This window comes from Colossoma macropomum, unplaced genomic scaffold (assembly GCF_904425465.1).
Source record: "Colossoma macropomum unplaced genomic scaffold, Colossoma_macropomum, whole genome shotgun sequence".
Taxonomy (NCBI): Eukaryota; Metazoa; Chordata; class Actinopteri; order Characiformes; family Serrasalmidae; genus Colossoma; species Colossoma macropomum.
In genome coordinates, this window is record NW_023494795.1 from 44963206 (window position 1) to 44984546 (window position 21341).

Sequence of the window (21341 nt, forward strand, 5' to 3'; positions counted from 1 at the left end):
TAGACGAAGTGAACACACGGATAAAGTTTCAGCATGACATCGAGAGCTGCTGCGTTTTAGCGCTCACAGAGAAGTGGCTATCTGCGGCAATACCAAAGAAAGGCATCACACCGGCCGGCTTCTCCATCTACCGCCAGGACAGAACTCTGGACTCTAGTAAGGGCAGAGGTGGTGGGGTATGTGTTATGGTGAACTCTCAATGTGGAACAGATGTAGTGGTTCTAGCTAGTCACTGCTCTCCAGGCATTGAACAGTCAGTTAGACCCTTTTTTTTTGCCCATCCCACCTCAGGCAGATAAGTCACGTGCATTGGAAGTTTTGTACAAGACCATCAATGGACATGAGAACATTTATCCTGAGGCTGTTTTTATTGTGGTTGGGGATTTTAACAGGGCAAACTTGAAGGTTCTGCCCAAATATTACCAGCACATTAAAGTTCCCACCCGAGGAGAACAGACTCTTGACCACTGCTACACTGCACTCAAGGACAGCTACAAACCCCTCCCCCGCCCTGCCTTCGGCAAAGCTGATCACACCTCCATTCTTCTGCTGCCCGCATACAAACAAAAACTGAAACAGGCAAAACCAGTTCTCAAATCAGTCTATCAATGGAGTGAGGAGGCCATCTTCAGACTTTAGGACTGCTTTGAATCCACAGACTGGAAGATGTTCCGTGATGCAGCTGGTACAGACATCAACAAATGCACCTACTCCATTGCAAGCTACATCAATAAATGCACTGAAGACATTGTACCAAAAATCAATGTCAGAACTTTTCCCAACCAGAAACCCTGGATCAGTGCTGAAGTTCGAGCCAAAATAAGAGCTCGGGCTGCTGCCTACAACTCCGGCGACCTGGCTAGCTACAAGAAAACCAGGTATGACCGTCAGAGGACCATCAGGCTGGCCAAAAGGAGCTACAGGGACAGAGTGGAATCTAACTATCTTGGCTCTGATCTCACACGTATGTGGAGTGGCCTGCGCACTATCATGGACTACGAAGGAGGTACAATCTGTGATAGGGGCTCTTCCTCCTCACTAGCAGATGAGCTAAATGCACATTATACTTGTTTTGAGGCAACTAACACCTCACCTGCTGAAAAACTCCAGATGAGGAGAGCTGCACTCTAACCATTCCCCTGTCTAAGGTGGTGTGATCGTTCAGGGCAGTTAACCCACGCAAGGCACCTGGTCCCAATGGCGTCCACAGTCGTGTACTTAAAGCATGTGCCAACCAGCTGGCTGACATTTTCACTGACATCTTTAACCTCTCCTTAAGACTGTCAGTGATTCCTACGTGCTTTAAGGAACCACAATTGTTCCAGTCCCCAAGAAATCGTCTGTCACCTGCCTGAATGACTATCGCCCTGTTGCACTGACATCAACAGTCATGAAGTGCTTTGAACGGCTGCTCAACACTTCCAGCCACCATGGACCCTTACCAATTTGCATACTGCTCCAACAGATCTACAAACGATGCCATTGCATTAACAATACACACTGCTCTCACACACCTTGACAGAAAGAACACATATGTAAGAATGCTATTCATAGATTACAGCTCAGCATTCAACACAATCATCCCTTCCAAACTCATTCCTAAGCTCACAGACTTGGGTTTGAACTCTCATCTCTGTAACTGGATACTGGATTCCTGACGAGCAGACCCCAGATGGTGAAAGCTGGGGACAACTTCTCTTCCACACTGACCCTGAGCACAGGGGCTCCCCAGAGATGTGTACTCAGCCCCCTCTTGTACTCCCTGTATACACATGACTGTGTAGCCAAACACACATCTAACATCATCTTCAAGTTTGCTGATGACACCACCATCCTAGGCCTCATCACTGATGGAGATGAAACAGCCTACAGGGATGAGGTCAGCGCTCTGTCAGAGTGAAGCCACGACAGCAATCTGTGTCTCAACATCAGCAAAACAAAGGAGATGATCGTGTACTACAGGAAGTGGCAGAGGGGTGGTCACTCTCCCCTATTCATCAGTGGAGCCGAAGTGGAGAGAGTCAGCAGTGTGAAGTTTCTTGGCGTACACCTCACTGATGACCCCACCTGGTCCCTCCACACCAACACTATTGTGAGATCTGCTCGTCAGCATCTCTTCTTCCTGTGTAGGCTCAGGAAGTTTGGTCTGCCTCCTCAGATCCTCACCAACTTCTACAGAAGCACCATAGAGAGCATCCTCACGGGCTGCATCACTGTCTGGTACAGCAGCTGCACTGCCTGCGACCACGAGGCCCTTAAAGGAGTGGTGAGGATGGCAGAATCCATCATAGGCAACAAACTACCAGCCTTACAGGACATCTATTGGCCCCCCTGCTTCAGGAAAATCAAAAAGATCTGGTCAGACAGCATCACCCAGCACACAGTTCACCATTCTGTTATCAGGCAGGAGATTCCACAGCATACAGGCTAGAACAACCCGGTTAATGAACAGTTTCTACCTACAGCCTGAACAAGTTGAGAAGCTGTGGGTCCTTCCCCAAATAACATTTCACTCAGTCACTTTATCAGTATTATTATTAAATTATATTACTGCTATGGACAATAACAAGTCACTAAGTCACTTTATATATATATATATATATATATATATATATATATATATATATATATATATATATATATATTATGTTCTTCACAGATTATCCATGGTTAATATAAATATATTTGTACATGGCAAAGAGCTTTTTTTCTTACATAGGTCCCTTCTGTTTCTATATTTTGTGTATATTTTGTGTATATTTAATATATTTCAGTTGTAGAATTTTCCTTTGTATTTTTGCTTTGTTTACTGTCTGTAGAGTGATGAGCTGACCCTCACCACAAGCATTTCAATGCATGAATGTCCTGACATGTTGTGCAAATGACAAATAAACTTGAACTTGATTATTTCATACAGAGCACAGCCATCTGGGCTTCAGACTGCTCTACTATAGAGAGTTTGGAGGGTTATTTCAATTTAGTAGGTTTGAATGACTTGTCAGCTTAACATTTTCCATGAAGGAATGAAGTCAAAGAAAGTTTACCTGAGAATTGCCAGTTTACAGTGTGAACTCTTCAGTCCAGCTGACAGCATTTCCACTCCTGAATCCTGCAGGTAGTTGTTACTGAGGTCAAGATCTTTCAGGGAGGAGTTTACTGATTGTAGAGCTGTCCCCAGATTCTCACAAGCATTTTCTCTAAGATTACAGATAGCTAGTCTGCAAAGGAACAGAAATAACAACAGATTGTATAATACACTGAAAGGATTTCGGTAGTATAGCAGTATATAAGAGAATAAATATAATATTGCTTACACATTACAAAAAATAATTTATGTATTTTTGTATTATTGGTATGGTTAAAATGAGAGACAGTAGAATTCTAAATCCACAAAAATAGTGTGGAAATGTAGTGTTAGTATATGAAGTTATCAAAAACGTTTTTATACTCAGGAATGTATTCACAGAAAGTTCACCTGAGTGTTTCCAGTTTACATTGCAAACTCTTTAATCCAGCAGAGAGCAGCTCCACTCCAGAATCCTGCAGATCATTGTTACTGAGGTCCAGCTCTTTCAGCAAGGGGTTTACTGTTTGCAAAGCTATTGATACTTTTTCACAGGAGTTTGTGGTCAAGTTACAGCCAGCTAGTCTGTCAAGGCAGAGTGAATAAAACATATATTACAGCATAATCATGGAAAAACATCTAGAAATACCATACTGTGTAAGAGAACACCATTCATTTCTTTCATTTCCTGTGAAGCCTATTTAACATGAATTTAACAGAAACTTATACAAAACTTTATTCCACATCACAGATGTCCAGTTTTGGAGTTCTAGTACATGCCTTTTTTCTCAGTAAGGGCTTCTTGACAGATATACATCCTTTCAGACCCATAGTATTGAGTTGTTGATTTTATCCCCTGTTTCAAAGATTAAAGCTACTGTTATCTGATGGAGACAGTTGCGGTGGTCTAACAGGTCTTGCACAGTTGTTAGAAGTCCCATTTTCAGGCAACACGCTAAATAAATAAATTGTGACAATTTCTCAAGAAAACAAAGAAATGAAAGAATCTCCCTTGGATCTTTAAACTCACATGACAGTCAAATCTTTTCACCAAACAAACACGAGATGATCTAGAAAAGCCATCAAAAAGTTTATGTACTCAAGGTATAACTCAAAACTGTAAATTCAATAACTTTTCATTACATTCATCATGAGACCCAAAAATAACACCACAGGACAATCCAGACCTATCATTGCCGAATTTGAGCATTGTAAGAACAAGGAGCTAATTAAAAGCAAAGGGAGAGAGCTAAGAAGAACCCCTACAGAATCAATGACTAATGACTAATTCTGCCATGAAACACATAAAAAAGAAAAACTAATATCAGTCATAAAAGGATACCACAAAAACTACAAAGCTCATATTCAAGTAACCACAAAGGAGAAACACTTAAGGAAAATGACACTGAAGCTCAAGAAGACATCAAAATTAATCAAAAAACACAATTTTTACTCATGATTTAAATGAAAACACTCTGAACACAATGAAAATTCAGGAAAATATTGAGAAAACCTCGCAAATAAAACAAAAAAAAATATATAGTACTTGGCACATCAGGGAATAACATTCAAACAATACATAATGAAGAATTGTATAATGCAGTGAAATACCAAAGAGTAAAGACTGCTGGAAGTTTTAAGGTGAAATGTTTTCCCATTTTTGCTTAACATACGATTTCAGGTGCTCAACAGTTCTGGGTCTCCTTTGTCATATTTTTCATTTTGTGATGTGCCAAATGTTTTCATGTTTGTTTCAATGTTTGTTTGTTGACAGGTCTGGACTGCAGGCAGGCCAGTTTAGCACCTGGACTCTTTTAATACGGAGCAATGCTGTTGTAATACATGCAGAATGTGGTTTGACATTGTCTTGGTGAAATAAGCAAGGCCTTCCCTGAAAAAGACGTTGTCTGGATGGCAGCATATGTTGCCAAAACATGTGTATATTGTATAGCATTAATGGTACCTTCGCAGATGTGCATGTTACCCATTTTCAGAAGTGTTTCTGAGCCCATGCAGTGATTTCCGCTACAGAATCATGTCTGTTTTTTTTTAATGCAGTGCCACCTGAGGGTCCAAAGATCATGGCCAAGCCAGTTTTTGGCCTTGTCCCTTATATACAGAGATCTCTCCAGATTCTCTGAATCTTTTAATGTTATTATGTACCATAGATGACGAAAAGCAAAAGTTCTTTGCTATTTTATGTTGAGAAACATTATTCTTGAATTGTTGCACTATTTGATCATGCAGTCTTTCACAGAGTGGTGAACCCCTCCTTATCTTTACTTCTGAAAGACGCAGCCTCTCTGAGATGCTCATTTTATACCCAATCATGTTATTGACCTTTTGCCAATTAACCACCAGTTCTTTTTTTTAAGCATTACACAACTTTACTAGCCTTTTGTTCCCACTGTCACAACTTTTTTGGAACATGTTGTTGGCATCAAATTCAAAATGGGCAAATATTTTTCAAAATACAAAACATTTAAAATGAAATATAGGGTTTAAATTATTTGTACATCCTTGCATTTTATTTTTTATTTACATTTTTCACAGCATCCCCACTTATTTGGAAATCAGGTTATAGAAAAGACACTCTAACTTTAGATCCAGAAGAAGCCTTTAACAACAGATGGAATTTTTTAGTGAGTAACATAAATTTATTTTTGTAAAATAAGTTATAACTAGATTAAAATACTATATTCCACACCCATGGCATCCATCATTACTAATGATATAATTTTACCAAACCTTTTCCGATTTAGTGGAAGTAGATAAGGATATTCTGTCTCATATTTATCATATGCACTGTTCATAGAACCACTAGCAAACATGTTTGTGGAAACTTTAGTTGACTCTGAATAATATATCTGTCTTTTACAGGTTTGGGCAAACTGAAATAAACATTTTTTCCATTATAATTGTGTTTTTTGTGGTTTGGTCTGGCAGTTGGGATGGCATTGGTCTTTTGTTTGGTCTTTTTTTTTCTATGTTTTTTTTTAATAATGCTAACATAAACTGTACACCAACAGATGAGCTACAGTCTCTAACTGTACACCAGTAAGATGGAGCTACAAGAAAGGGGTTTTTGATAAAGTGGACAAAGAATTGTATTTGCTGTCTTTACTTAATAACAAATATGTTTGTAATCTTTTAAATGACAGGAAATCAGTCTTATTCAAACATTAATTCACATTTTAAAATGTATTAAACATATTAAAGTATATTAATGTAGCACATACATTGCTTTTCTGCAGACACTCACAGCTGGGATCAGTCTCCTATAACCCTCCTCTGGTGTGTTATATTGCTTCAGGTCCAGCTCATCCAGCATCTTCTCAGAGTTCAGAAGCATATAGGCTAGCGCTGAACACTGTTCAGGAGAAAGCTTTTTTTCTGCGTCTTTATCTGATTTTAGATACTCCTGCAGCTCTCTGGAAAGAGATTGGTCATTCATTTCAGACAGACAAAGGAAAAGATTAATGGATCTCTCAGTTGAAATGTGATATTCATCATCATTTTCATCCCCTTTCATTAAGTCCTTGATGTATTCTATGGTTTTCTCTGCGCTGCTCTGTGTTGGTGTCAGAAGACCCTGAAGGAGTCTCTGATTGGACTTCAGTGAGATGCCCAGCAGGAAACGGAGGAAAAGATCAAGATGTCCACTCTGACTGTCTAAAGCATTATCCACTGCTCCCTCCAGCACCTCTTCCAGTGAAACATCTTCAGACTTCCATCCATACTGTGGTTTAAAACAATCCAATACCTCCATGTTCTTGTTCCCATAGCAGTAAAACACATAAACAGCAGCCAGGAACTCCTGAAAGCTCAGATGAACAAAGCAGTAGACCTTCCTCTGGTGAAGCACACATTCCTCCCTAAAGATCTCAGTGAAAATCCCAGAATACACTGAGGCCTCAGTGACATCAATGCTGCTCTCTCTCAGGTCCTCTTCATAGAACATCACATTTCCCTTCATCAGCTGTTTGAAAGCCAGTTTAGCCAGTTTCAGAAGAACGGTTCTGTTGGACTTCAGCAGGTTCTTTGGGTCTCTCTCATCTTTCTCCGCATACTTCTCGTTTTTTATGTTTGTCTGAGTGATCAGGAAGTGTGAGTACATTTCAGTCAGAGTTTTAGGGATTTCTGTATGACGCTGTTTCATGATCTGCTGAAGAACAGTGGCTGAGATCCAGCAGAAGACTGGAATGTGGCACATGATGTGGAGGCTCCTCGCTGTCTTAATGTGGGAGATGATTCTCTGGGCTTGGTCTTCATCACTGATCCTCTTCCTGAAGTACTCCTCCTTCTGTGGGTCACTGAACCCCTGAATCTCTGTCACACGGTTAATGTATTTAGGAGGGATCTGATTGGCTGCTGCTGGTCGGCAGGTTATCCAGATCAGAGCAGAGGGAAGCAGCTCTCCTTTGATGAGGTTTGTCATCAACTCACCCACTGATGATGTCATGGTGATGTCAGATACTTTCTCACACTGTTGAAAGTTCAGTGGAATTCTGCTTTCATCCAGACCATCAAATATAAACACAGCTTTGATCTGATTATAAATCTCTGGGTCCAGATCTTTGAGCTCAGGATGGAAGTCACACAGAAGTCCATGAAGACTGTATTGATCATCTTTAATCAGGTTCAGCTCCCGGAACGGAAGCACAAACATGAGCTCTACATCCTGATTGGCTTTTCCTTCAGCCCAGTCCAGAATGAACTTCTGCACAGAGACAGTTTTTCCAATCCCAGCGATGCCTTTAGTCAGAACAGCTCTGAACTCTGGCTCTTTTGGCCTTTTAAGTTTTTTTCTTTCTCTCCATTTGAGACCTTCAGCCATCACAGCTCTAATATTCTCCTCTTCTGTTTCTCCTTCAGAACCTTTTAGAGGTTTAAAGATATCTACACAGTTGATTGGAGTGTCCCGTAGCTGTTTCCTGGGTGTGTTCTCTATCTGTAGAACCTCATGTTCTTCATTCACTCCTTCACTCTCTCCCTCTATGATGTAGAGCTGTGTATAAACCCTGTTCAGGAGAGTTCTATTCTCGGGAGTTTTGATTCCCTCAAATAAGCTCTCGTACTTGTTCTTTAAGCTGGTTATGTGTCTCTCTAAAACTCTGTGCAGGACTTCATCCACTGTTTGGTAAGAATCTATCTGCAGGTCTCCAGTTCCTTCCAAATGTATCTGCAGTTCTGTTTCTGTAGAGCACTGCCTAATGGATATCAAACAACAGCACAAATATCGTCACCATAAACAACCAGAAATACTACTGACTGATGCTTCTTACATATCTTGTGCCCAATATAATGTAAATTAAATTAAATTCTCTTATAAATGATTTAAATTACCTTTTCATTGATTTATAAAGGGCTTTTGATACAGTTATTCGCTCTCTGCTTCTAAAAAGATCCTGCAATGTTGGCTTTAACCATAATGCTACTAATATATTTCAGAACTACCTTTTTGACAGGTGGCAGTGTGTGGTCTTGGGGAGCTGTAAATCTGAATTTCTACCAGTAATTAAAGACGCGTCATGAGGGTTAATTTTAGGTCTTTATTTTTTTTTAATAATATCAATAATATTGTCTCAACTGCAACAGATGGTAGTACATCTATAAGCTGATGATACTATTTTATTCAGTGCCGTAAAGGCTGTAAATGCAGCTGTTGAAAAATTTCAATGCTCTTTTGCATGCACTTCAAAACATAACTTAGTTTTAAATGCAGACAAGACACTCTTTTTCAGCTGTGAATTCTCCTATAAAATATATATATTTTTGATCAAATCCACACAGCTACGCTTTCTTTTCTAAGCGAAATCTGACAGCAAAGATATTTGTTTAAAAATCCAAATAATACTTTGCAATCCTTGGTGTTTATAAATTCACTTTAAATGTTTTATTACTTATAGGAATGTTGAGCTAATTTTGCTAAAACACAAAGATGAACAGTGGACAAGGACAACACAAGTAGACTTGGGCTTGACAGCGTGGACAAAATCATGACTTAGGACAGCATATTTTTAAAGAATGTAAACACTTTATCAAAACATTCAATTAAATTACAGTCAAATTCAAAAACAAAATGTAAAAAATGTTGTTACAGCAATTTTTAGTCTTTGTATTTGCTTTGTTAGCGATTTCTGGTAGTCTTGATAGTTTTACAGGAACTTACTGTAAATTACACAATGAACTGTTAAGAATGGACAACACAGTAAATTCACAGCAAAATACAGTAATTTAAGAACACAGTATGTTATTGTAAATATTTACTGTAAAATTACAGTATTAGTTTACAATGTGTCCTTTTTGTCAGACGATGATAAACAACAGTGGCTCTTTTTTTTATTTATAAGGCTCTCATTGGCCAGATGACATAACATATCACATCAATGCTCAGTGTGAATAACAGACACTCAAGTGAATTTATTACAGTTTGGGACCAAGCTTTTACTGAGCTAAGGAAAACTACTTTTAGGTATGATGAACCAGTGAGTGAAATATGCAACACAACACACTAAAGCTCAACTTGCTCATTTGTCTTAGAGTTTTTCATCGTTTACTTTCTAATTATGTCGGTTCATCTTGTAACTTTTAGTTTATACTTTTTTTCTGGCTTTGCTAAAGTCATTAATAAAAATTAAATGGGGAGGGAGCCAACTCATCACAACACACAGTTATATTATTTAGTGGACTTCTTACAGTAACAAAATAAATACAGAATAATACAAATAAGGTTTTAAGCTCACTGGTACAAAATTAACCTGTTGACTCCTGCCATATGGAACTGATGCAGAACCAAAATTCAAGGAGTTACCTGTCCCATGTGTCATGCCTTTCCCTTACAAAGGATGCCACCATTGTCTTGACAGTGCAATTTAGTCTTTCTGATAGATTCTTAGGGGATGTTATGCTGTTGTCACTTTATGAATAACACCCCATTGCTGACAAATCTGACAAAGAGGTGCCCCTATCTAAAACAAGATGTGTTAAGTTACCCACCAGGTAAAATCTCATCAGTGAGGAGAGGTGTAACCTTAGGTGCATGTCTTGTTTCTTAGGGGATACCTCCACTTGCTGCATTAATTAACCACCTCCAAAATGTACTGATGCTGCTTTCTGCTTTTTGAGAAAGGATCCATTATGTCTACATCTAGCATATAACCTGTTTCCCATACCGGTGCGGCTAGAAGGTAGGCAGATAATTTTGTTAACTGAGGCTTATACAGCTGACATGTGTCAAATCTCTTGGCATATTCTACCACATCTTTTCCAACATCAGACCTGTAAGCTACCTCCAAGATCTTCCAAAGTCATTCTCCCCAAATGGCGACCTAGTGGACCATCATGGAAATATATGAGGAACTATTCCCTCATGCAACCCGTTTCAAGAACAGCTTTTTTCCTACTGTGATAAGGTTACTAAACTCTTCTGAGTGGTGTACATCATTATAGTTTGTCTGTAATAATTCCTGCATTTATATGAATGCACAGATTTTATTATTGTTAATTTTACATGATTCTCCTATACCAAATGTTGTATTGTATTATATATTGCTTACTGTACATTTTCACTGTCCAGATGACCACCAAGAATACACAAGAACATCATCTGCATTCAAAAAACAGGACTTTCCTTTGATGTCATCCAGGACTATTTTCATAGGGCAGTGAAATGTTGCTCCTGAGTTTTTAAGGCCAACAGGTAATTTCAGGAAAAGAAAAGTTCCTTGGGGAGCAACAACTGCTCTTTCATGAATACTGTCAGGCTCTACCTGCCAGAACTCTATTTTAAGGTCGATGGCAATGAATAAATTTGCACAGTGCAAATTTTAGAGATTTTCTGGACCTGTAAGCATCTAGTGGGATTTTTTCATGAGACCTTAATTATATTTACATACTTTGTTGTTTTAACAGCTCTATTTTCTTCATATTATTTTTATTATGTTATTGTTTATCACTTCTTTTGTTCTACTTCTAAACTTATCATTTTGGTACTTTTGGTACTTTTTGGTACTTTTATTCTTATCTTCCTAATCTTCCTGTGGCATTCAGGGGGTCAGCAGAAAGAGGTTACCTATTGCTTTGTTAATCTTCATTGTTACACTGAAGAATGGGAACTCACCTTGGATCAGAGGGCACAGCTCCTCTGCTGAACCCAGGAGGGTCAGGCAGGGACTGGTTACTCTTCACAGACACAGAACTGGGTTCTCCTCTACCTCTGCTGAACCCAGGAGGAATATGCATGGACCTGTAACTCTTCATAGACACACAGCTGGGTTCTCCTCTCTCTCTGCTGAACCCAGGAGGGTCAGGCAGGGACCGGTCACTCTTTATAGACACAGATCTGGGTTCTCCTCTCTTTCTGCTGAACCCAGGATGGTCAAGCAGGGACCGTTCACTCTTTACAGACACAGAGCTGGGTTCTCCTCTCCCTCTGCTGAACCCAGGAGGGTCAGGCAGGGACCGGTCACTCTTTATAGACACAGATCTGGGTTCTCCTCTCTTTCTGCTGAACCTAGGATGGTCAAGCAGGGACCGGTCACTCTTTATAGACACAGAGCTGGGTTCTCCTCTCCCTCTGCTGAACCCAGGAGGGTCAGGCAGGGACCGATTACTCTTCACAGACACAGAACTGGGTTCTCCTCTACCTCTGCTGAACCCAGGAGGGACAGGCAGGGACTGATCACTCTTCATAGACACACAGCTGGGTTCTCCTCTCCCTCTGCTGAACCCAGGATGGTCAAGCAGGGACCGGTCACTCTTTATAGACACAGAGCTGGGTTCTCCTCTCCCTCTACTGAACCCAGGAGGGTCAGGCAGGGACCGATTACTCTTCACAGACACAGATCTGGGTTCTCCTCTCTTTCTGCTGAACCCAGGAGGGACAGGCAAGGACAGGCCACTCTTCGTAGACACACAGCTGGGTTCTGGAGACCCTGCTCTCTCAGTCTGCAATCTGGAAACATCACACAAACAATATCTTTCCGATTAAAGTGTTTACATTTATTATTACATTTATTATTTCTTTTTTACTGTCTAAATTTGATCACCACTTCACTCTTGTGCTTATTGGCCTAACAAAAGCCTACATTGCCTCCCTCTGCTCTGCGTTCATCTGGCTTCATTTGAGTAAGTCTCCATTTTCCTGTTGTATTGCTGTGTTTATGGCTCCCAGTTTCTGTCTTGATTGGTTGGTCTAACTACTTCATCCTGACATTCGCTGGCAGGAGTGGTTTTGTGTTTACCAGGCTAGTGCAGTATTCATTCTGGCCATTTTTACAAATGGGCATGTCAGGAGTAGATGTATTTCATAAACTTTAGGAACGCTAGTCCTCCTGTTCTAATGAACATGCTTGATCAGTTTCCCCTGATAATGATAATGTCATCTCCTGAGGCCCTAGTCACTTATTATGATGGCACTGTGTCAACTACCCTAAACCAGTAAGCCCCTTTCAGGTCACAAGCTGTGACCTTTTCTCATCCTGCCCCTTGGTTTACCATTGGCATATGAAAGCTGCAGCGTGTCAAGTAGAGCACCTCAGTAGGAAAACTGGTTTGATGATACATGCACTTGTTATAAAGATCATGTATTTTCCTTTAAAGAGGCCCAAAACAAGGCAAAGACTGACGCACAAATGCTGAGTGTGATGGTAATGGAGAGGTGGTGGCCAAGTCTAAAGGTCTGGGTGCGGTTGGACAGGAAGTCCTTGATCCAGTTGCTGATGGGCTGGGAAAGTCCTATGTTAGTGAGCTTAGTGACCAATCTGCCTGGGATGAATGTATTAAAGGCAGAGCTAAAGTCTATGAAAAGCATCCTCACACAAAGCAATTTTCTCCACTGTCAGTAAGCTGTTGCAGCCTGTTAATTGCTCCCCTTTAGTCCCATCATCAGCACAGTGCTATAAGTTTCAAGAGTTTGTTATGCTATGTGCTATGAGTTTTAAAGATTGAAAATATTTATTTAAAACTCCTACAGTCCTGGGGCTCCCAAGTGGCGCAACCGTCTAAGCATTGGCCCTATCATCGCGAGTTCGATCCCTGGTGATGCTACAGCCGTCCATAGCCGTGAGTCCAAGAGAGCACAACTGGCCTCGCTCTCTCTGGGTGGGTAGGATGGCCCCTCCTTCTCCCCCCATCACTTAAAGCGATGCTAGTCAGTGCAGGCATCTGTTAGCTGACGTAACAGATCTGGTGGTTGGCGCTTTCCTCCAAGCGCGTTCAGCTGTCCAATGACGTTGTGTGAGCGGCATTTCGAAAAGAAGTGGTGGCTGGTTTCACAGGTCTCAGAGGAAGCCTGTGCTGCCTTCACCCTCCTAGTGTTGATAGCATCGTGTGATTAGGGGAGTCCTAACTAGTGGGTGGAATTGGTAACGACTAAATTGGGGAGATAATTGGGTTAAACAAAAAAAACTCCTACAGTCCTCTAGTTCTCTTGATACTCTAGTTTTATTTTCTTATCCTGCCAACAGTTATTTTTCTACTTTTGCACCAGTAGGTGAAAATTTTGTTGCTAAGCTTATCAAGATATCGATATCTTCCCTCTCTTTCCCCTCTTATAATTAATGTTATCAATGCCTCTCTTGGGTCAGGTTTGGTTCCATCCAACTTAAAATTGGCTACAATCACCCTGGTTCTTCAGAAGCCAGGACTTGACCCTGAAGATTGTATGTACTAATGACCCATTTCAAACCTTCCCTTTCTTAGCACACTACTTCAGTGTGTAGTGGCAGCCCAGCTGAAAGATCATCTGACTTTCAACAACCTACTTCAGCAGTTACAGTCTGGTTTCAGAACCAATCACAACACTAAAACTGCACTGGTTAGGGTTACAAATGATTTTGTGATAGCAGCTGACTCTGGCTTGTTAAAGAAACTTGTTCTCTTGGACCTTACTTCTGAAATCTTGACAGTGTGTCATGATATTCTGCTGTACAGACTTGAAAACTTGACACTGTCCTTACATAGTTTTGATCACATCTGACACAGCTGTGACAGACAGCAATTTGTCTCTATTGGCAAGTGTAGGTCTGACCCATCTTGTCTCTCCCAAGGTGTTCCCCAGGGCTCAGTTTTTGGCCCTTTTTTCATTCTGTATATTTTTCTGCTTGGCATGATCATTCCAGTTCCATTGCTACACAGATACCCAAATCTATATATGCACTAATATATACCCTCAAACAGACTCCCACCTGCTGCTTTGATCAATTATTTATCTGATAGAAAGATCTTAAATTAGATAATAATAAATCTGAGGCCTTACTAGTTGCATTTCCAGCTACCTCACAGACATTCCACCCTGGCTATCCCAGAAGTTCTCTGTTGCCCAAGTAAGGAATCATTCTTGACTCTATATTGTCTTTTGATGAATTCATTACTAGAACAGCATGTTTTCATTATAAGAACATTGCCTGGATATGTTCCTCTCTCTCCCAGTCAGTAGCTGAGACCCTAATCCATGTTTTTATTATGTAGGCTTGACTACTGTGATATTGGTATTTGTGGGCTTTCTGCCTGCAGTCTAAAGAAGCTGCAGTATGTTCAGAACACAGCTGCTAGGGTTCTTACACATATGAAACCATGGGAACATATAAATGTATATGTATATATAAATATGAATGGCTAAAATGTAACTGAGTGAAAATTAGATTCCCTTACTAATATGCTTAAGTAGAAGTAGAATATTTCACTTAAGGTCATGTACTTGAGTAAATGTAACTACCCACCTTTGTTTTTTAAGTTTCTGCATGGCCTGGCACCTCCTTACCTTACTGCTCTTCTACAGACGTTCATTTTCATACTCTCTTCTTAATTATCTTAATTTTTATTTTTTATCTTTTTACCTTTATCTTAATCTTCTGTGTAGTGTCCTAGAAAGTGGCTTATAGATAAAATTCTATTATTATTATTATTATTATTATTATTATTATTATTATTATGCTACTTCTTACAAAGAAAAAATCTTACAAAATGCATCTTCACAATACATTTACCTACCCTGCAGTACAATAATATTGCTGTTGTTTTATTTCAATATTATTTATATGGATTACTGTCTGAAAAGGTTTCTCCATTTCTGCTTGTGAATTGTAGCTGGGATCGAGCACTACTGGGCTGCAGAACGATCACAGTGTTTGTGCCTATAGTTGTTTTTTCTGGAGTTCCTCCACAGGCATTTCTGGTCGCCCAGTATGGATCAGGATGGTCCTTTGTAGCACCCTGCCAGGTCTTTGCCCAAAGTAAAGATTTCAGACCATGGCCATTTGCCTAGCATCGCACTGAGTGATGGAGGGAGAGGGTCATTCTATCCACCCAGAGAGAGTGATGCCAGGTAAATTGTTTTCTTGAATTTCTGGTTTTATAAAAGCTGTAATCTACTGGAGGCTGTGTATTACAAGTAAAAGACAAACGTGAATGATACCAAAGCTAGTACATGGAAAGTTGGGCTAATTTTAGTTTTTCTGGTCACTCTTCATAGCTGGATTCTTAGTTACTGCAGTTTCTCATTTATTCAAAACTGAAAAGCTTTTACTCACTTCGGATCAGAGGTTCCTCCTCCACTGGAGGAGTTCTGACGCTCCATCTTAGAGTTTTTACTCTTCACTCTTCATATTCAGCAGGACTCCTGAACAGTTAATCCATAGAGTTATATGGAGAACACTAAAATATGATTATTGTTCTAATCATGTTAACTTAATGTCAATATATGCAAAAAATTATTAAAATGACGTTTATCAGTTAATCAGTTAATCTATGAATCTATTGTATTGATAAGAACCCTCATTTATAATTCAGCTGAGCAAAATGAACAGTGCAAAGGAATTGAAAAAAATAATTATAAAAACTTGCAAAATTAAGTTTAAAGAACCAGAACATGTGAAACTATCATATTTAAATGAATTACATGATAATTATAAAATCTTAAAAATCATTAACTGTAATTAACATAAAATAAGAACATAAAATGAAATACAAACTCCCCAGAGACTGTGATACTATTCAGCATTTTTCTATCATTGTACTAGATTAAACCCAAAACCAGAGCATAAATCCAAAGTAGGTGATATGAGGCTTTAAATTTACACTGTCAAAAAGCATCAATCTAAAATCTTTAAGAGAAAAAGAAACAAGTAAAGTGTCCTTTTTGACCTGAGCTAACATTACCAGCCAAGCCACATCACTAACAGCACCCTGTACCTTTTAGCTGCAAAACAGTGAGTTTGTGAAGAATTAATTAGTTGATAAATCCACTAATTCAATTGGAAATTTTATTCCATTAATTCTATACAAGTAGAGAGTAAAATGGTATTGAGTTTGATGTTTATGTGTGCTTTCTATATGCTATAGCTGAGCTGTAATTTCCTACCCAGCGCTGAAGACTCTCTGGTTGTGCAGTACGGAGCTTCTCATGTGCACAGATGAAGACTTGTATAACAGAACAAGATTGCTCTTTCAAAACTGGCTCAGTTTGTGTTTTTACTGCCCAAATGATTATTAAATTAAAAGGAAAGGTATTGTAACACAGTGGTAAACACTCCTGTCCCTTTTTTGGAATGTGTTGCAGGAATCAAATTTGGAATGAGTGTATATTTACAAAAAAAGTTTAGAAGGTAAACCATCAAATACAGGGATGGGGGAGTAGCTAAGTAGCGCGCTACTTTTTGTAGCTAACTACACATTTTTGTAGCTAATAGCTGTAACCGCTACAGTTTTATGAAATGTAGCTAGTAGCTGTAGCGCCTACAAATTTTCGTGTAGCTATAGCAAAAATTTTCCATATAGTTAACCATAGAACATGGTCGTTAACTGGGCTGGTGGCGACTGTGTAATCCTGAATGAGCCACGGACACTTTGAGCAAAGGATCACGCACTGATCACCCCTTACTAGCAGGATTAGCTCAGGGGTCGCAAACGAAATGTTAAGAAGAGCCATTTTGTCCTTTCAACAAAAAATGAAACCATCTTGGGAGCCACAACATTTAATATACGTTTTACCATCTTGGCTGTAAGTATATTTCAGTATGTGCTGATAGTTCAGGCTAAAAATATAAACGTAAATGCAGACTCACTTTGCTTTGCTTTAAGCTTCAGCTCATCTGTAGCTGCTTTTCTCGCATCTCAGGAAAATTTTCAGCGAGTTTATTGTAAAATGTCTCTCAATGTTTGACTTTTTACGAGGCTGAAGTCACTTCTCATTCTCCAGCTTCTCATTCGAATTGTCCCGTTCCACCTTAAATGGTGCCTGAGGTGCCAGAATGTACTGCTGCACCATTTAAGGTGGAACAGGAGAATTCGAACGAGAAGCTGGTGAATGAGAAGAGACTTCAGCTTCGCAAGTTGTTGCAGATTAAACGTATGAGGAAACCAGCTGAGTGATTATAAACACAAATAAGTCTGTTCATCTCCAAATTATCGATGTTCACCTTAAATCTCTCTCTTTGCCTTTTCGTTATCTGCACTGCTGTGTGTCCAGCAGTCTGCACATCAGTCTGCAGTATTAAAGAGTGAGTTCTACATTAACTCCAGCATTTAAGATCATTTGTTGTGAAAACTGTGTTAGAACTGTGTGTTATAATGATTTTACAGTAAAGGAGAATTGAGTTATTTTACCTAAAAATCTAGTTCTGCTGTGGAGCCGCAGCAGCTCTGCAGTGGAGAGATTATTCAGGCCTGATTCTCACCCCAAACAGAGCCAGAGTCACTGATGAGAATTTTGAGGCTAAAGTGTTTTGAGGCTAAAGTTTAACAAAAGACTCTGAATGTCATCTCTGTCTGTACCTTGCTGAAATGTTTCAATTGGAGCAGGTTTTTTTCAGCAGTTTACACAACATTGTTTTTATATGGTTATTTTTTCCAATTTTTATTAAGAAAAACCTGAATGATTGACTTTGCCTTTAGTCAAAATTTTTGTTGGATATCACGCCTTTGGTTGTGTCAGTTTGATTGTTGGTCACTTAAACTCACTTTTTGGTGATCTTTTTGTACATTTGCAGCTTTTCAGTTGTATGTTTCTTTCTGGCTCATGGTTAAATGCAGTGTCTTGTTTACACTGTCAGTTGGGCTTGTTTGGTGTGTCAGGTGGAGATTCACAAACATTCTGACAGTCGCGCTTTGAAAATAGCTAAAAAGTAGCCACTACTTTTTCTGGAAATGTAGCTAAATTGTAGCAGCTTCAAATTTTGAGAAAGTAGCTACAAGGTAGCTAACTACAAATTTTTCATGCGCTATACCAACCATAATCAAATATCACATGCTTTTTCTTTTTATTAGCATTTTTTGGACATGAGATTAGTAAAACAATTGATTACATTTTGCTTCCTTGGCAGGTTTAATTCAATTAAAGTGAACCCTGGTGCAATTGCTCTGTCAGCTTGGTTTATTTTTGCTCTATCCCTATACATTGTGTGTTATGTTGGAGCAACATTGTGAACTATTTAGGGGGCCCTGAGGACTTGTTTGAGGACCAAACACAGAATGAACCATCTCCTCTCTGCGGACCTGTATTGGTTAGGCCAGAGTACAGCTTTGTCACAAAATCCGCCCAATCAGCTGTGATTTTTCAATCACAAATTCAAGAGGCTTTATTGTCATTTCAGCTCTATACAAGTACACAGTGAAACGAAACAACATTCCTCCAGGACCAACACAAGAACACAAGTGTGAGACAATACAGTACAATAAATATGAAAAACAATAAATAGAAAACAGAACACAGGCAGTACACGGTACTAAGGGTATGTGGAGCTGTACAAAGAAGGATGGAACGTACTATGACATATTGCATAGCAGATTAGCAGAGAGCCTAGCATATATGAGCATAGCAGTCCCTTTTTCTCTTTTTCTCCCTACATCTTTTGTTTATGTATTTTCTTTTGTGAGTGTGAACTTCTGTCCTGATCAATAGAACTAAACTAGAGATAAAAATGCACTTTTAAAGCTACCAAACACCAGACACAGTGTAACACAGTGTAAGATGAAAATAGTAACTGATCTATCTAGAACCTATATATGAGAGACTTATTAAACAATTGAAAAAAACGTGCATATGCTGTACTGCATAATCTACTGTGTGTTTTGAAAATGTGATTAGCTGCTTGTATGTTTAAATGTATTAGCATGCTGAGTTGGTTAACTAAAAACAGCACTCTTAAACTTCCTTTCACTCACACTGACGTAGACTGTAAATAAAAAGTTGTAATATCAGCTTTCTTTTCTTTGTCACAAGTTACAGAAACAGAGCTCTGATCTCTCTAACACAAATCAGTGTGGCTGTTAGAGAAAGAGACAGAGAGAAGCACAATGACAGAGCTAGAATGGCACTTTCTACTTCAGCAAGTAGAGAGTGTGGCTCAGCAGGACCAACCAGGCTCTGGAAAATGGAGTTCAATACCAGACTCTGGTTCAAAACTACACACCTGGCAACGCTGATTACACATATGCAGGTGTCATGCAGACACAGAAGCACACATTTTTAATGAAGTAAATAAATATTTTAAAAAGCAAAATCCAGATATATATCGAGACTCAGTTATTTCAGGGGAACAATCCATCCTTCTCCAAAGACTGGGAACATGTCTCCCCCTGTCTCAGGTAGTGTTACCAGCCAAGTCATAACCTAACTTAGATCAACTTTTAGCTTGGAAAACAGTGAGTTTGTGAAGTTATTTATCTGATATCAAATGATAAATAAACATAAATTATGTTGAAAGTTTTATTCCATTCCAAATTTATATGTAGAGTGTAAACCTGACTTTAAGTTTACTGTTGCTCTCACAGCGACTCATTCCTTTAGCTGCCCTTTGTACTGAATCTGCTACGTGTGCCGTGGCCTTTAGACTAGAACTTCAATCCAAAAAGAACTAAAGAACAGCAGAATAAAGAACAGCTTTGTAACTGTAAACAATGATAAAAACATGTTCTTACTTTAATCTCCACACCAGTATAGCATATTTCTGTAAATGATAAACTTACTGTGCTAAATCCAAACTGCTGCTGTGTGTAAACGTCTCTTTCTCTCTAATGATAATGGGTTACGGTAACTTTAGGCATGTCTCAAAGTGCGTGAATTCTAAGTCAGCAGCTCGGTGACGTCAACAATATGCAGACCTATAGACACCATAGTGCAGGACTCGTGTGTTCAGTTCATATATATATATATATATATATATATATATATATATATATATATATATATATATATAAAACTCTACATTCCATATCTATTCATTGCAAAACGTTTTCTGAAAAAAAAACCTGCAAAAATTAACAAACTAAATGCTGAGATATGGTGGTGAAAAGGTGGGAGGAAGAGTGCATGTGAGAGGAGGAGGAGACAGAAGATGAAGCTCACTCTAAATTGCTGGAACTACTTTTTTGGCGGAAGAAAAAGTCAATATTCAACGTGTATTTCAAACAATGATTGAGGCTCATTTTCTTCACTGTTTATCTTAAATGTGTAAAAGTGTTGTATTAAAGTAGTAGAAGACTGTAAGTGCTGTGTTACGGTAAATAACATCCCAGCTGTAATCATATTCACCATAACACCAAACTTCCAGTGTTCTACTGATTGTGTTAATTCTTTTACTGCACAGAAAGAGATGTTGCAGTTGTTTGTACAGTAGCTCTCAGTCTATGGTTTGTAAGTGTGGTGAAACTCTCTGAAGGCCTCTTCAGTGAAATTATCTTTTTGTTGGTTTTGAAATTGTTCACAGTGATAGGAACCAGACGTCCACCTCTAAAAGCTCCCTCACAGAAAGTTACTACATGAAATGGTTATGAATTCACTGCCTGATGACTGAGACACTGTTTTATGATAGTTTTGAGAACTTAAACTCCATTCATGGTGGAGGGATACATGCAGGGCGCTGTGAGGCAAAATAGTCCCCAAAGAAAACTTATTATTTCAGATTTTCCACTATTTTCCATCATCAACATTCCATATAAACTCATGTAGGTTCACTGGTGGTTTTGGATAGTAAATACAATGTATTTGGGTTGTAGACATTGTGAACAAGATCACATTTTGCCATATCACCTCCAATCAGATCAGTAGTGACAGGAAATGAAGAAAAAAAAACTAAAATTTACTGCACGAAAAAGGCAAAACTTAATGTTTCCTTTAACCATAGTAAATAACGTTTGGTGTGAGATTATAGAAATGGCCTCCTAATCACTGCTCTCCATACTGGAACACTGCAATACTGGATCTCATCTTTCGAATATGTTGCAGTCAGTCAGCAATATATCAGTGCTTTCATACTATTTATAAACCTCTAGTTTT

At 39.0% G+C, this 21341-nt stretch overlaps 1 protein-coding gene across 3 annotated transcripts in view; it reads right to left on the minus strand.

The window, feature by feature from the left end:
- The window catches only part of LOC118816046, a 73960-nt gene extending 53837 nt beyond the window's left edge, over window positions 1–20123 (minus strand). For 2 of the 3 annotated variants that reach the window (XM_036582552.1, XM_036582550.1), the window contains exons 1-6: window positions 20033–20123; window positions 15598–15686; window positions 11187–12020; window positions 6304–8274; window positions 3476–3649; window positions 3045–3218 (exon numbers count right to left, since the gene is read on the minus strand). In XM_036582552.1, the coding sequence (XP_036438445.1) occupies window positions 3045–3218; window positions 3476–3649; window positions 6304–8274; window positions 11187–12020; window positions 15598–15644 (3200 nt within the window). In that variant the 5' untranslated portion in view covers window positions 15645–15686; window positions 20033–20123. The remainder of the gene's footprint in view (window positions 1–3044; window positions 3219–3475; window positions 3650–6303; window positions 8275–11186; window positions 12021–15597; window positions 15687–20032) is intronic. The other variant, XM_036582553.1, reaches the window with a different exon arrangement.
- Between the last annotated feature and the right edge of the window lie 1218 nt (window positions 20124–21341).